The 16,801-nt window shown below is 42.3% G+C and overlaps 1 protein-coding gene across 2 annotated transcripts in view; it reads left to right on the plus strand.

Moving 5' to 3' along the window:
* The window catches only part of LOC113167819 (copine-9-like), a 61,121-nt gene that overhangs the window by 36,841 nt on the left and 7,479 nt on the right, over window positions 1-16,801 (plus strand). For both annotated transcript variants that reach the window (XM_026368690.1, XM_026368691.1), the window contains 12 exons: window positions 486-549; window positions 2,517-2,620; window positions 3,392-3,496; window positions 8,222-8,263; window positions 8,548-8,623; window positions 9,801-9,854; window positions 10,108-10,169; window positions 10,644-10,690; window positions 11,747-11,928; window positions 12,942-13,069; window positions 15,677-15,779; window positions 16,213-16,270. In XM_026368690.1, the coding sequence (XP_026224475.1) occupies window positions 486-549; window positions 2,517-2,620; window positions 3,392-3,496; window positions 8,222-8,263; window positions 8,548-8,623; window positions 9,801-9,854; window positions 10,108-10,169; window positions 10,644-10,690; window positions 11,747-11,928; window positions 12,942-13,069; window positions 15,677-15,779; window positions 16,213-16,270 (1,025 nt within the window). The remainder of the gene's footprint in view (window positions 1-485; window positions 550-2,516; window positions 2,621-3,391; window positions 3,497-8,221; window positions 8,264-8,547; window positions 8,624-9,800; window positions 9,855-10,107; window positions 10,170-10,643; window positions 10,691-11,746; window positions 11,929-12,941; window positions 13,070-15,676; window positions 15,780-16,212; window positions 16,271-16,801) is intronic.

Here is a 16,801-nt window from a genome sequence, read left to right on the forward strand (position 1 = left end):
TTGTATGAAATCTGATCACGCTATGGTCAGTATGTGTTCTTACCCAGGTAAAGGTGAGTGAATTTATAAAATAGATATTGATCTGGTGGTTTTGTTAAAACAGAAGGATGCACTGAAAACTTTATAAACACAGTGAGGTGCAGTGTGTCCTAAATGGGCTTTAAATCCAAAGGAATGTGTTGCTTCATTCAGATGCATGTGATTTTGTTTCCTTAAGTCAAATGGAAAATGAATGCTGAGAATAAGATGCACACTGTTAAACTCAAGAGGAACTCATTTTGTGAAATTACATGCACGTTAGAAAGTCAGTGCAGGTGTCTTACTCTTGTAAATATGACAACATCTGCATTGTGGCTGCTTCCTGTCACAGTAACTGCTTACAGCCACAAATCGCATCTGCTTGGAAACTGTATTATTTATGTTATGCTGCAATTACAATTTCTCAATCTTTCTCTATGTCTTTTTCTTTCTCCATTCGTTCCCAGTGGGATTCCAGGGAAAAAGTGTGGGATCATTATCTTAACTGCAGAGGAGCTGAGTAACTGCAGGGTCAGTACACACACACACACACACACACACACACACACACACACACACTAACCTGAGGGTTGTTGGAATATCATCCTATTGTTTGCATTTGCATTAATACTGGTGATGTGGCAATATTTCAAAAACTGATCATGATGTGTAACAAATACAGACATGGACAAAATTGTTGGTACTTTTCCATAAAAAGGAAAATCCGCAAAGGTCACTGAAATGACTTGAAACTGTCACAAGTAATAATTAAGAAAAAGATACCAAGAAATGAACTCATAGAAATTAGACATTGCTTTTGAGTTGAAAATAAACTAACTACTGAAACTGGCATGGACAAAAATAATAGTACCCCTAGAAAAGACCATAGGAACATGTTAAACTAAAGTGTGTCCTGTAATTAGCATCATAGATGTCTTCAAACTTGTAATCAGTCAGGCTGTCTATTTAAAAGTTGAAAAGTGGTCACTGTGCTTTTTATTATCATGGTTTGTACCACACTGAACATGGACCACAGAAAACTAAAGAGAGAGTTGTCTCAGTAGATTAGAAATAAAACATATAGACAAGTATGTTAAAGGGAAAGGCTGTAGGACCAACTTCAAGCAACCTGATGTTCCTACAGCTGCACATATTATTCAGACAGAGGAGGACTCCACTGTTGAAAACAAATAATAAAAAACACGAAAGAACAATCAATTAATATTGATAAGCCACAATGTTTCTGGGAGGAGAAGATGAGACATTACTGGAACTTTTTGGAAGGTCACATCAGCTGTCTTTACATTTAGTCATTTGGCAGATGCTTTTATCCAAAGCGACTTACAAGTGAGATGCAAGGTACAAGCGTAAGAAGGTCTTGCTTAACGACTTCTACTCAAGGTAGGGTCACTATCCAGCTCTATGCTTACAGATCCAAAAATGAAGCACAGGTCAACAGGTGGAGAGTTACAGACATTGCATGATTGCAGTAATTACTTTAACAGAACCATCGTTTTTGTCCAGACCAGTTTGTTTTTTTAAAACAACTGTTGAACCACAACTTAACGGAGGGGTACCTTCAATGTTGTCCATGTCTGTACAAGAGTCCAATCACTTAATCAGTTCTCACCGCTGATAAACACTTGATGTTGTCTTACTCAGAAATTAACTGTCACACGGTCTCCAGCTATGAACTATGAGCTGTAAAGTGATTTTTTTATTTTGCCATTCCCCTGACACAATAATATATTAATATCAACCAGGCAGTCAGATACTAACTGAGTTTTCTTCCGTGTGAGTGTGTGTCTGTGTGTGTGTGTGCGCGCTCTAGAGACCATTATGTGAACAGGCTTATCTTTGTTGTGTTTACCATCATTACTCTGGGAGGTTTCGCTCCCGACAAGATTCAAATGCTCTTCAAAAATTTTGATAAGAGTGTGAGTGTGTGAGTGAGTCTGTCGACGACAAACTTTTCCATGGTTTCCCATGCGGCCTTCCTGAGGCAAAAGGCCTCATTATCTATGTACAGTATCTATCTGTCTATCCGTCTATCTAGGCCCATGTATCTCAGTATGGTAGTGGAATAACACAACTCCTCATTAACTGCTGTAACCACACATACATATGTATGAAGCCATTCCCTCTGCTTCTCGGACTACATTACAGACATCCCATAATAAAATCAGTTTCTCCCACTAGTAAAGTGTGTAATTGAAATGAAACGGTGGATTGCAATCACAGCAATGTATGCATCCGTTATTAAACCATTCTGACTGCTGGTATTTGGGGTTACAATCCACATTTGCATCACCATTATGCATTCATTTTTACCCTGCAAATCACTCTACATTCACACTCAGTCTCTTTTTCAAATTTGTTGTGCCCATGTCCCACAAAGACCTGCGAGAAATTAGTTCCTGAAGAAAAACAAGTAGCTTCAGAACAATTAAATTGATATGGGACTCAAACTCTACTTCTTCTCTCGTCTTCTCTCTCAGGATATTGCTACCATGCAGTTATGTGCCAACAAACTGGATAAGAAAGACTTTTTCGGCAAGTCCGACCCCTTCCTGGTTTTCTACCGGAGTAACGAGGATGGAACGTGAGCATTCAGGAGGGGCTTAGTGTCACATTTTGTTATAATATTACTGTACATTTGTCAGTATATAAAGTGTTAATATCAGCTACACCTTTACTAGCTGCTGTTTGTGTTCCCCACCAAGTCACTATATTACCAGAAATCTGTGTTTTTACTCAAGTAATTTAAATATTTCCTGTGCAGAGAATCTTTTCCTTATTCTCAGAGTCCTGAATGCTGTTTAGTAAACAGGAGGACTCCTGTAATGTTCTCAACAGATCCTAAAGAATATTAAAGCAACCAGGATGCACATGAGCACAGAGTTGCAAATATATGTTTTGTTCTCATTCAATTTTAAACACATAAAATCAAATCAGCACAATAATGTAATCAGAATTTAAGGGGTATGAATGCCTTGCAAAGCATATTATCCATATATATTAATGCAAATAACACATCTTTTAGCTGCATCTGGTTCTAACATGTTTCCTATTTAAACCCATTTTTTTATATTTTTTCAAATTGAAGCTAATCTGAATTTTTTAAATGATTGCTTCCTTCCACCGCGCTGCCTCGGAGAGATGTTTATAGCAGTAAACTTCTATCTGCAATTCTGTTACTGTATGTCCCCCCCAGATGTACTTGAGGCAAATATAAAAAAAGACACAACAACCTGCAGAACAGTTTGTTGAAATGCAGATGAAGCTGCAGAGAATTCCCAAGTCATGTGGACTTATCATCACAAGTACAATGTGAGCAGTAGGAATGTGCTTATGTCTTTTATTTTGCTGGCAGGTTTACCATCTGCCATAAGACCGAGGTAATTAAGAACACCCTGAACCCAGTATGGCAGCCATTCACCATCCCTGTTAGAGCTCTCTGCAATGGGGACTATGACAGGTGAGGAAACATTCTGCACAAATCAGTTTGTATTCCAATGGAGACTGAATAAAATATCATCCAGAGCTATTTAATTGCTATTTACATCGTGACCAAACCCATAGGCGAAACAGTAAAAACAGAATCAATGTCAGGGCAGCTGATTTGCATAAGCACTTAATTTGAGTCACAAGCAGACACGTATGATGTCATCTGTTGCTGGGGCAGTCAGAATAATGCCAGCAGTCGGTCTTGGTGTCCCAGGGACCAGCACTGGTGTTATTGAGACTGAATCAGTTTTTACACAGCGCTAATACATTTAACGTTAGGTTGAATTATACTGAAGGGCTGTCATAGTCACTTGCTGGTGGGAACTTAGTTCATACAGTACGGCATGAAGAAGTGTTTTTGTGATGTTTCATATACTCCTATTTTATATATTCACATTATTTTTGAATCCTTCTTAGTTTAGGCGTTTTGAGATATGGGCCTGTTCACCTTCTTGTGGAAATTTAAATAAGAAGATTAATACTATTCTTGTATGATAAATGTGGAACAGCCACAAGCGTAGCTTTATGCTAAGCTTGTTACGATTCCTCCCTCTGCCCCTGTCTGTTATGTTTGGTTCTGTGTCTCACCCTCCTGCCACACCATATATGGACTTCCTCTTCCCCCACTCTCCAGTCTGGACTAATTATTGACTCATTTCACCTGTGCATCCCTTTGTTTTAAAAGCACCCCTCAGTTCTCTGCTCATTGCTGGTTTGTCGCACATTGACTTTCATGCTCTCACACTACTCCTCCAAGAATCTGGTTAGTCTGTCTGTTTGTTCGTCCGTCAGGAACCTCCATTTTGTTTGTACGTTTGAGTTGTTTGGTCTGCGCTCATGCAGTGTTTTTCAGTTGATACTTTGTCCTGTTAGTTTTGTATGTTTTGTTCTCGTTTTCCTGCCCTCTGCAGTGATTTTGGTTTGTTACTTTGTACATCTGCTTTGTCCGTTGGTTTGGTCCACATTAGTGTGTAGTTTCAGTTGTTACTTTGTATATTGGGTTATGGTTTTGTTTGTATGTTGTTCCAGCGTTTTTGGGTGTTTTATTTGATACTTTGTTAGTGTTTGTTAGTTCCCTGTGTCCCCTGCCCTTTTTGTCAATAAATGTATCTTTTTGTTCATACCCGTTTGGTCCCGTTAGTCAGTTCGTAACAGAACAAACCAGCCAGCTTGCGACCATGGAATCGTTACGTTCCGCCACTGGTCGCTACACCCTTCCTCCCTGTCCTAGTTTTTTTTGTTATGGGGGCCTGGCAGAGATACTAGAGGAGGAGTATTTGGATTTACTCTGCAGCGCAGAGCATTTGGTAGCGTGGCTAGACTCCATTGAGACCGTGGAGGGTTTTGAGGCCATTTTTTCTGTTGCCATCAAGACCTTGGTCAAAAAAGGCTACCTGATGACATATACTGAGTTTCAGGACCTCAAGGACGCAGTGATGGCCGCTCTAAGGTCCTGTAAGAAGAAGTTTTTTGTAGCTTCTTCACCCTGTCAGCCCCCCTTGCTCTCCTCCTCCAGTACTCCCCGGTCCCCAGCGCCTGTTAGTCCTGCAGCCAGTGCTGCTTTTGTTGGTTCTGCAGCCAGTGCTGCTTTTGTTGGTTCTCCAGCCAGTGCTGCTTTAGTTGGTTCTGCAGCTAATGCTGCTTTCGTTGGTCCCGCAGCCCCCGATGCTGCTTTAGTTAGTCCCGCAGCCCCCGATGCTGCTTTAGTTAGTCCCGCAGCCCCTGCTGCTTTAGTTAGTCCGGCAGCCGATGCCGTGTTTGTTAGTCCGGCAGCCGATGCCGTGTTTGTTAGTCCGGCAGCCGATGCCGTGTTTGTTAGTCCGGCAGCCGATGCCGTGTTTGTTAGTCCGGCAGCCGATGCCGTGTTTGTTAGTCCGGCAGCCGATGCCGTGTTTGTTAGTCCGGCAGCCGATGCCGTGTTTGTTAGTCCGGCAGCCGATGCCGTGTTTGTTAGTCCGGCAGCAGATGCCGTGTTTGTTAGTCCGGCAGCAGATGCCGTGTTTGTTAGTCCGGCAGCTCCCGCTGCTTTTGTTGGTCCTGCAGCCCAGGCTGCTTTGGTCTCGGCTCCTGTTCCTGTCACGGATCTGGCTCCTGTTCCTGTCACGGATCTGGCTTCTGTTCCTGGTCCTTCAGCTGTCGCCGCAGTTGCAGCCACCTTGATTGCTGCGGTCACCGCTGCTATGGTGTCAGCTGCTGCTCCGGTCCCTGCAGCCGCCAGGTTCCCAGGCGGGTCGACGCAGAGGTCGCCGTCGTCGCCGTCTCTTCAGTCTCCGGACGGGTCGACGCAGAGGTCGCCGTCGTCGCCGTCTCTTCAGTCTTCGGACGGGTCGACGCAGAGGTCGTCGCCGTCTCTTGACTTTGAACTTTGTTTGTCACCCCAGGAGATGTGGTGGGATGACAATGAGGACACCACCACCCTGCTCCTGTCTCCTTGGGGGGCCCCTGAGAACTGTGCTCCTGTCCTGGCCCCTCAGCTCCAGCTGGCTCAAAGTTCGTCGCCGCCGGGCAGTCCGCCCGGGGCTCCCCAGCCTTGTTCGTCGCCGCCGGGCAGTCCGCCCGGGGCTCCCCAGCCTTGTTCGTCGCCGCCGGGCAGTCCGCCCGGGGCTCCCCAGCCTTGTTCGTCGCCGCCGGGCAGTCCGCCCGGGAGTCCTCAGCCGTCTTGCTGTTCCCCGGCTCACTGCTCGCCATCCGGCAGTCCGCCTAGGGGTCTCCTGCCTCATGGGTCGTGTGCTGGCCCCCGGCCTGGGGGTCCTCGACCTGCTTTCTGGCTGGCTTTCCGGTCCCCGGTTCTCCAGCCGGCTCAAGGGTCTCCTGGTTCGTCGCCTCCCGGCCGTCCGCCCGAGGCTCTGTCTTCTGGTTCGTCGCCTCCCGGCCGTCCGCCCGAGGCTCTGTCTTCTGGTTCGTCGCCTCCCGGCCGTCCGCCCGAGGCTCTGTCTTCTGGTTCGTCGTCTCTTCAGTCCTGTTTGCCGCCTCCTGGCCGTCCGCCGGAGGCACTCCTGGTCCGTTTGCCGCCTCCTGGCCGTCCGCCGGAGGCACTGCTGGTCCGTTTGCCGCCTCCTGGCCGTCCGCCGGAGGCACTGCTGGTCCGTTTGCCGCCTCCTGGCCGTCCGCCGGAGGCACTGCTGGTCCGTTTGCCGCCTCCTGGCCGTCCGCCGGAGGCACTCCTGGTCTGCTGCGCCCGGTCCCTCCTCCGGGCCTCCCTCCGCCCGCCCGGTCTGGTGTTTCGGGCCCTCCTCCGGGCCTCCCTCCCCCCGCCCGTCCTAGTTTGTTTGGGGCTGTCTGGGATCCGCCCCTTGCCGGGGGGGTTCTGTTACGATTCCTCCCTCTGCCCCTGTCTGTTATGTTTGGTTCTGTGTCTCACCCTCCTGCCACACCATATATGGACTTCCTCTTCCCCCACTCTCCAGTCTGGACTAATTATTGACTCATTTCACCTGTGCATCCCTTTGTTTTAAAAGCACCCCTCAGTTCTCTGCTCATTGCTGGTTTGTCGCACATTGACTTTCATGCTCTCACACTACTCCTCCAAGAATCTGGTTAGTCTGTCTGTTTGTTCGTCCGTCAGGAACCTCCATTTTGTTTGTACGTTTGAGTTGTTTGGTCTGCGCTCATGCAGTGTTTTTCAGTTGATACTTTGTCCTGTTAGTTTTGTATGTTTTGTTCTCGTTTTCCTGCCCTCTGCAGTGATTTTGGTTTGTTACTTTGTACATCTGCTTTGTCCGTTGGTTTGGTCCACATTAGTGTGTAGTTTCAGTTGTTACTTTGTATATTGGGTTATGGTTTTGTTTGTATGTTGTTCCAGCGTTTTTGGGTGTTTTATTTGATACTTTGTTAGTGTTTGTTAGTTCCCTGTGTCCCCTGCCCTTTTTGTCAATAAATGTATCTTTTTGTTCATACCCGTTTGGTCCCGTTAGTCAGTTCGTAACAAAGCTAGTCTAACCCTCTTCTTGCTATCAGCTGTTGTAAATAATAAAGAACTGCATCATAAAGATATGGCCACCATTTTACTATGAACCATAGAGTTTTCTAAAAGATCGTGGTGCTGTAGCTTTTTAACAAAACACATCTCATCTCCAGATTAATGCACGTTTGGTTCACTTGTGAGTAGCCTATGTGATGGAACTTGCTTTTGTTGATGTGTTTTTTAAACAGGCAAAAAAATAATAATAAGGTGGAATTAAATTTTTGTTGTAATTAGTAAGAGCAGAAGTGCAGTTACTAGTGAAGAATGGGAAACATTTGGAAAACTACAGAAGTAGAGTTTGTGATGAGTTCTGAAATGGATCAGTCACCAACTAAACACATTTAAAGTCAGAACATGCTTTGCTGACTGGCTTGCAGCTAATGTCTGTGTGAACACTTGTTTACACTGAACACACACTGGAGGCTAAATCTTCTTAGTGGTCACTCACAAGCCAGCAAGTAGCAGCTGTCTAAAGGAGCAATGCAGCCATTCAGCAATTAGTTTTTCTCTTCATGGTTTACAGTTTGTATAGACTTCAACTCATCCAGCTTATATAAACCTTGTAATATTCTTCATGCACAAACACTGTTGAATCACTGAATGTGTACTTTAGTCTCAAGTAGAACTTTGAAGAACTTTAAGTAGAAACTTCTTATTGCATATGATGGGAGAGTAGGGGATGATCTGGAAGAGAGCAGATCTGCCATAACTAATATTTTCTTTCTCTTTCAGGACTGTGAAGGTAGACGTCTATGACTGGGATCGAGATGGAAGGTAAAAGCATCTGTGGATAACTTCTCATCACAGCTTCTTGATTCACACTGATGTCTCTCAAATGTCAGAAGGAAATTGAATGCTTTGTGTTTATTCTGTGGGTGAAAATCTGAAGACTTTAGCGAACTGATTATGCAGCAAGGAGAGCGATCATGCAGATCGACTGGAAGATTGACGGGAGCAAAGGCGGAGATGCGAATACAGACAAAGACATGACAATTTGGCTCAGATGATAAAATGTGTGTTCATGCTTGCTTGTCTGTGTGGGTGTTGTTCGTCTGCAGCCATGACTTCATTGGCGAGTTCACCACCAGCTACAGAGAGCTTTCTCGGGGGCAGAATCAGTTCAATGTCTATGAGGTAAGACACGAAAGCAAGGGGGTGGTGTGTTGTTTTTCAGTGCACTCGTCATACGAAGACCTTGTAACTGCAATTTAGGTATTTTTGAACTTCACTCGCTTGACCCCATCGAAGAAAAAAACTCTGCAAAGGCTTATACAACCTATTCATGACTGAAGTGGTGATGAGTGATGTTATAGGTAGGTTTCGTAGGTAAAATCTTTTCCCCTCAAACAAAATAAATACAATAAGAAACAAATACTGCAGTTTTCTGAGGCACTAGAGACAATACTGGGGCAGTCCTGGTCCAAGGTTTCCTGAAGCTCTGGGGGATGGACTTAGGCCCTGGACAGTGTACTGAGGCATCAGGATGCCAGGGGCTTTGGAAATCCTCGGGCCACATCTGGGGTCCCCTGGCAGACTGATGCTTTCCCAAGCAGACCCTGGGGAGGAGGCTAAGGACTTCTTAGACTTTGTGAGGACCTATACTAGGGTTGTGGTCTCAGCTGGTTCACATGCTAGGAATCTCTAACTTATGCTATATCACCCCCAACCTATCTCTTCTAATACTGTCCCACCTATCGGGGGCAAGGGGGAATTACAGGACCGTAATCCAGCCTCGCTGCTACTCCCGGGTAACACATTTCTGCAGCCTTAACATTACGTAGAAACCTGTTAGTGATTTAAACCATCTGTCTCTTAACTCTCTTTTTTATACTGTACACTCAATTGTGGCAAAAATGCTTTTATTTTGAATTGGCCTTCAGAGGGGATGCAATAAGAACCAACTCTAGTTGTGATTTTAGAGATGGGTTGAGAGTCTTTAAGAGCACAACAAGCAAAATCACTGATTTAAAAAAAACCCTTCAAGGTTAGTAAGTAATATTACTGCAGCATAATGAGCAAAGAAGTCTGAGAAGTCTTTAATTAACGTGTGGTTTGAACAAGCAGAGAGTTTACCAATTAGACTTGTAATGATGAATGGGTGGATAGTTTAATCTCTTCACCTCTCACAGTTCCTGTTTATGTTGTCTACGCTCTCTATAGAAACAGCTGAATAAAATATTGGTTTCAATTCAGTGCTGCCTGTATTACACGTTGAATTATTCATGTTCATTATTAAACATCATTTCAGGGTATGAAGTGGTTTTACAAGTACCATCTAGATCACTAACTCTCGTTTCCTCTTCATCGGCAGGTTTTAAATCCCAAGAAGAAAGGCAAAAAGAAGAAATATATCAATTCAGGAACAGTGAGTGACATTTCCTTGTGTATTTTTTATATATATTTAAATAGGTATCATCACCTCTTGCATCTGCTTCTGTCTTCCTCGCTCTTTCACTGTCTGGCCACCTGTTTGTCATTTTGCCTTCCTGTCTACCTGGCCCCGGTCCCTTCTCCACCATCTTTTTCTGTTTATCATTCTGTGTGTGTGTGTGTGTGTGTGTGTGTGTGTGTGTGTGTGTGTGTGTGTGTGTGTGTGTGTGTGTGTTCGTGTTCACTAGGTAACTCTGCTGTCCTTCAAAGTGGAGTCCGAGTATACCTTCGTGGATTTCATTCGAGGAGGGTGAGTGGAATAATAATTAGTCTCCTCTCACAGTGAGTGTCAGTAGCCACTGTTTGGGTTGTATGTGTGTGTGTGTGTGTGTGTGTGTGTGTGTGTGTGTGTGTGTGTGTGTGGTTTTCTGAAGATACCAGATTGGATTTCCCAAAAGCTCTTTTGTGAACATCATACTGAATTCATATTGCCTCTGAAGTGGTGGAGATTTGGAGAAGTTTGCATTGCCAGAGCTCGTTTGTAAATATCTAATTTATCCAGTTAGTTAATTACTGGTTCCACTTGTTTTGCCTAATTAGACCTTCAAGATGGTGGAGGAAATATTGTCCCACAATACCAATTAGCAAGCGAACCAGTAAGCTGATTGGACTGTAGTTCATTGTGTCAGCGTGTATGTGTGAGGAAAAACAGAATACAGAAGTGTGATGCTCTTTTTTTTGCTCTGTCTTTTACCCTCATTGTTTTATATTTTGTTTGCAATAGAACCCAGCTGAACTTCACTGTGGCTATAGATTTCACAGCATCCAATGGTAAGCCACTGGCTAAGGTCATTTCTATTTTCACATATGCCTAATTATCTGTGTGTGGAAAGAAAGTTAGTTAGGGAATTAGTACTGAATAATTCTCTGGTAAACATACTTCTTTCCAAAATCTAGGACACCAGAGAAATAAAAATAAAAAATACTACCAGCTGAAACACCTTGAAAATGGTAATTTAGTTAAGACATTTAACACCTGAATTGTGAATGTGCAAATGAGGTGCATGTAACAAAATGATTGTGTAGCACTATTGACTCTTGCCAGGAAAATGATTAGTTCTCAGAATGATAACGCAGAATTTAGCAATGTATTGAATATTATTTCTAAGGGTTAAAGTCATACATTAATAGACATAGTCAAGAGATAAGAATATCTAAATAGTGTGATCATACAACTTCCTGTAGTCTCACTAATAAATCAGCACTGCTTTAGTCTTTTTGTTTTCACATACAGTATTGCAGATGGGAATTAGTTTTAGCATGACATTTTCTTTCCCCTGTAATGTCCTATGACCTTTCTTAGTTTATTTTTTATATTTAAAACAGTAATGCACAAGCTTGTGATGATAACAGCTCTGCTATCTTGAATAGATGTTAGACCTCTTTTTTCACATTGTGGAAAGTGCTGTGAACTCTGCAAGATGCACAAGGCTTGGTGAATGTGTTTGGTATTTTCATGGCCAGAGGTATAGAGCACACCTGCCGCACAGTTACATGGGGTTACCAGGAATACATTGTTGACAGGCATCTATCGTGGCTAATGAAATCAACTTCTTTCAACCTCTAAAAGCAGGGCACTGTATTCATAATGGTAGAGAAAATCCAGCTCGTTCTCAGGGAAGAATAGGGTTGGCTGTGTTTTCATATTGCACCTTTTCATGTGAGTTGTGAGACATGATTCCATAAACTGATAACATCCATAATAATTCTTTAATGTCTGGAAATATAAAACTGGGAAACCTATCTGAAAGATGAAGCATATGCTGTTTTTCACAGTTGATTTATTGTCGTCCACTTCATTGTGTAGCGTGTTCATCTTCTGTTAAGGTAACCCATCCCAGCCCACCTCCCTCCACTATATGAGCCCCTACCAGATGAATGCATATGCAATGGCTCTGAAAGCAGTGGGAGAGATTATCCAGGACTACGACAGCGACAAGCTCTTTCCTGCCTATGGCTTTGGAGCTAAACTACCCCCTGATGGCAAAATCTCCCACGCCTTCCCGCTGGTAAAACACACACACACACACACACACACACACACAAGAATGCAGATTGCACACACCCACAGGAGGTGTGGTTTGGACCAGAAGTTGTTGCTGTGACAACAACTGGTCGCACAAGTTGAGTGGCCCATCTGGCTACCAGCAGGAATCTCCCAGCATCTCCTTCACTTTGCCCTTGCAGTCTCACGAGGGCTGAGATTCCCCAGTTAGAAATGAGTAGAGGCCAAGTTGACCTGAATCTCCTTTTGTGTTACTGTAGTTAATTAGTTAACTGGATTTACTGACAAGTCTGGTGACAAAAGCAAACACATGAAATGTTAAAGCTGCACTGTGGAGATTTCATGACTGTTCGTCATCAGCTGAATTTTTGTGCTATATTTAGTTTATTAATCAAATCGTTTTAGAATTGTCTATTGATAATCACAACAAATACGTTAACAAATTAATGACTGAGCGTGTGTGTGTAGACATGGGCATTCAGCCAGGTATCTGTATCATTATTAAATAGCACTAACAAGCTGCATTATGTGAACTGTAGAGGCTTCTCTCATGATAGAGAACTTAAAGCTAAAATCACTGTAGTCTCAAATCCCTCTCTCCCCTTTTTGGTTTCTCTACCTGACTCATCCATCAAGTCCTTACTTCTTGTATTTCCCTGAACTTGTCAAATGGAGAAGAGTTACTGATCATGTCCTCTGTAGAGCCCAGTGCACCTACAAGTGGAGTTAAAAATATACCCAGTAGATTTAATAACATATTGTTTCTACCACAGAACAGACAAGAGGGACATTATATGGGATCTAATAAGTATAGTCCTTTTTTAACAAATTAAAGGAACTGTAATCACAGCTAACAACATCAACAATAATACATTCTAATTTATCATAGTAGTGTGTTTGTCATCTGAAATGTCATCTTTTAAAATCTCACTATCATACTGCCAGTTAACTGAGAATAATGAGCCTGTATGTGTTTATCCAGTGTACTTCATACATGCTGTGTGCTGTGTGTTGCAGAACGGTGACAGTGATAATTCAAACTGTGTTGGAATAGAAGGAGTCCTGGAGGCTTATTTCCAGAGCCTGCGGACGGTGCAGCTCTATGGACCCACCAATTTTGCACCTGTTATTAACAAAGTGGCAAAGTAAGTTTTATTATGTGTATATTCTACACACAATTACACCCTTTCACATTAAAGGCATGGTTTACTGTATACCAGCACTGCTTTCTTTTATTCATTTATTTTCTATTCATTCTTGTATTTATACAGTAGACATGAGTCAAAGTAACATGATTACAGATAATCAGGTCGTTTCTTCCTTGTGGTACTGCACCAGAACAAAACATCAGCAGAGAAAGATGGTTTGGATTAAATGAGTACTCTCTGAAGTCACAAACAGCTGGCTCCCATTTCAAAGTCCTGTGTTTTGCAACCTCCTTCTTACACGGACTTTGTTGGGCCGTATGCAACAGTGACTGCTGCTCTTGCCATAATTACTATGCCTGCTATTCACTGTAGGTCGCCTAATTATAACATCATGATGTGCACCTCCGGCCTGCTCAAAGGTGCAGTTAACCCCCACTGAAGCATAATTAGAAATCTTAGAAATTTTAAAAACTTTAGGAGGTTGATGATATTCAAATTGACTGAAATTTACTTTTGTGCATCTGCTAAACTACAGAGAGAGTTTTAGAAGAAAGGTGTCAGGAGAGACCAAAAGAGTATTTAACATGGTGACAAACATTTTTCTCATATACAGCATCACAATCACAGGCAGATACTGTTGATTGATACTAATCAGTTAATTTAATCTACCTAATATGACTATTTTATTGGTTGTGTAGAGTTTAGCACGTACATTGTCTTAGACAGACTTCCTCACTAAGTGAATAGATAGTGTTATTTTCACTGTGTCACAAATAGATGCAAAAATACCATCTCAGATAAAATTACAGTGCAAAGATGTTTGCAAACAGTGAAATGGTCTGAGTAAAACTGTGGGAATCCAAACCCCCTCTGCCCACACCATGATCAGACTTTATAAAATAGTACTCTGGGTGTCTCCTTATGGATTATACACTTTGTGATTGATAGGAAGCAGCAGGTGAGACTGGGGGAGACCTGGTCCAAACTCCTTTTGCTTTCAAAACAAGCAGAAACCTTATGTGTTACGTTAGAGAAGAGCTGTGTAAAATAAATTAAATCATAACTCACTCGTACTCTTCATCCTCCTCTGTTAGTCTATGGGCATACAGCATGAACTGATTCATCTGTTTGTCTTTTTTTTTTTGCACCTAAAAGCTTTTATGACAATATGGCAGGATGTTTTAACAACAAAAAAACCAAACTTGCCTCAGGTAATCTTATGTTTTTCTGTTTTTTATCCGTGTTTGACACCGTGTCAAGCAGCAAGAGGCGTAGAGGCAGCCCAGAGATCAACCACTGAAACAAACACACAAGACGTTAGAGGATAAAACACACACAGTCTTCCTGTAGCATTAGGCTAGAATCCCATACACATATACATACTGTAGATACCCATACAACACATATCACAACATCGCAGATCAATGCTGTGTTGAGCAGCTAAGCCAGTGGTATTAAAGTCTGCCTCTAATACTGTAACTACACCAACAGCAGGTGAAGGACACACAGAGGGACAAACAAACACCTACATGTCGAAACAATCCTCCAAACTCATCTGGCATCATATCAAGGGCCGATATTGTTCATTTGTTTTTCTCAGCAAACCCAGTGTTGAGTAGAGAAAAAGCAGGGTCACATGATGTTTTTTTCTCATGCTGTGTTTTTGCTGCTTGTTATTTTTGAAGGGTCACTCAGTTGCTCTCAAGGTTGCGGTTTTAGGTGGTAAATAACTCGGTGCTCTGGTGTGGAAACTATAACAAAGGTGTTGCCATGACATGTAGGAGGGGATCAAATCCATTTCTCCTTTTTGTTTTTTATTACTTTCACATCAAAGCTCTTTCAGTCTTAACAGTTGGATCTCTATTAAAAAGTAAGAATATGTTTTATGCATGTTATTCTTTGGTGAGGCATTTTCATTTAGATTCACTGGAGTTTCAGTGGAAGAAGGTGTAACAAACAATGACTGTAATAAACAGTAACACTGAGTTATGACTATATATACTGCAGTAAACCTGTTAGCTAGGCTTATGTAGCTTACTCTAAGGCAGAAAACACATTTCAATCCATTCATCACACTTTGTTAGTTATTCCCTTTTTTTACTTTTTTTATTTAAGCAAATATTGTTGCAGTAATTCAGCATGTGCTAAAATCTTAAGCATGGCAGACCTGACTAAAATATGCTAAGCTAGGATTGGACCATGACTGTTCAAGGAAGAGGTTTGCCGAAGGGTCAATCATGGTCAGAGACATCATAATAACTGAGCTTAGCTAGAAAACAGTATACTGTAGTTTGGATGAGTGGAGTTTCCAACATTCGTTTTTGCAAGACAATGCAATGTTGATTTCATCCCCCCCTTGATTACAATATAACAAAGTTTAATTATACACTGCCCTTCCAAAAACCAGTCACACACTTATACTTAGTTGGACCGCCTTTAGCTTTGATTACAGCACGCATTCACGTGGCATCCTTTTGATAGGCTTCTGTAATGTTTATTCCTGTGCAGAGTTGCATTTATTTTTCTACTGAGGTGCATAAGCAGAAAGCTATTCCTAACCTGGGTATTTGTGCATGTGTGTGTGTGTGTGTGCACATTCCCCAGCTGTGCAGCAGAGATTACAGATGGCTCTCAGTATTTTGTCCTGTTGATGATCACAGATGGAGTGATATCTGACATGGTCCAGACCAAAGAGGCAGTGGTCAACGTGAGTAATCACACACACACATGCACATGCATTTCTAAACAAATACACACAGGAACTGAAGGATAGCAACACTATTTCTCCCTCAGTTACTTCTCCTATCGATGTTTATCAGCAGTGTGTGAACAGTAAAACCTCAGGGGAAAAATACAAATAACACACCTCAAATTTCCTCATCAAGATTCAAGTCAGGGATGAGAAAAGACAGTTTCTTCCACTGTGCAGTTCCTTTCAGTTGTTTCCAGTTACCTGTCATTAATGTTTGACAAGTGTCTAATACAATCAGCTTGGATCTGATGGATTACTCCATCCAAAATCCAAAATACTTTAACTCTCTTAAAAGTGCTGGGATATACCTAAATATTATTCATTCCCTAATGCACCTTAAACATTTAATGAATACACAGAAACGTGTTTTCTTTTGTCTCCTGTGCAGGCAGCATCCCTTCCCATGTCCATAATCATCGTAGGTGTTGGGCCTGCTGAGTTTGATGGTGAGTGCTGCATGATTTTTTTTTTTATTTCAACATTAGTAAACCTGACAGACTAGAGGAAGGTCGCACTCAATGACAAGGAATCACTTTAGTTACTAAGCGCTTTCACTTATCCAGCCTTCATCAGCATAACAATCACGTACTGTAGATGCCTCTGAAATAGATGTGATCTACTTTATGGTAACTGCCTTCCATCTGGCATAGCATTCAGCTACATAACAACAAATAAGCATCCAGCATTGGAACAAGGTGTAAAGTTGACATTTTTTTCACATATGAAATGTTAATATGCATTTTAATCATAAACAGATCACACATCAGTTTATCACACTGTTTATCACACACATAAATTATGATGTAGCACTATGTATTGTAGTGGTTATGGGTCAGCAGGGAAAAATGTAAACTGACTATGATGGACGGGTGTCAGAACACACAGTGCATCGCAGCTAGCAGCATATGGGGCTGAGTACCGGGCAGAGTGTCCATTCAGACTCCTGTCCACCACAACATTAAAACCACCAGGTGGAT

This window comes from Anabas testudineus, chromosome 7 (genome assembly GCF_900324465.2).
Source record: "Anabas testudineus chromosome 7, fAnaTes1.2, whole genome shotgun sequence".
Lineage (NCBI taxonomy): Eukaryota > Metazoa > Chordata > Actinopteri > Anabantiformes > Anabantidae > Anabas > Anabas testudineus.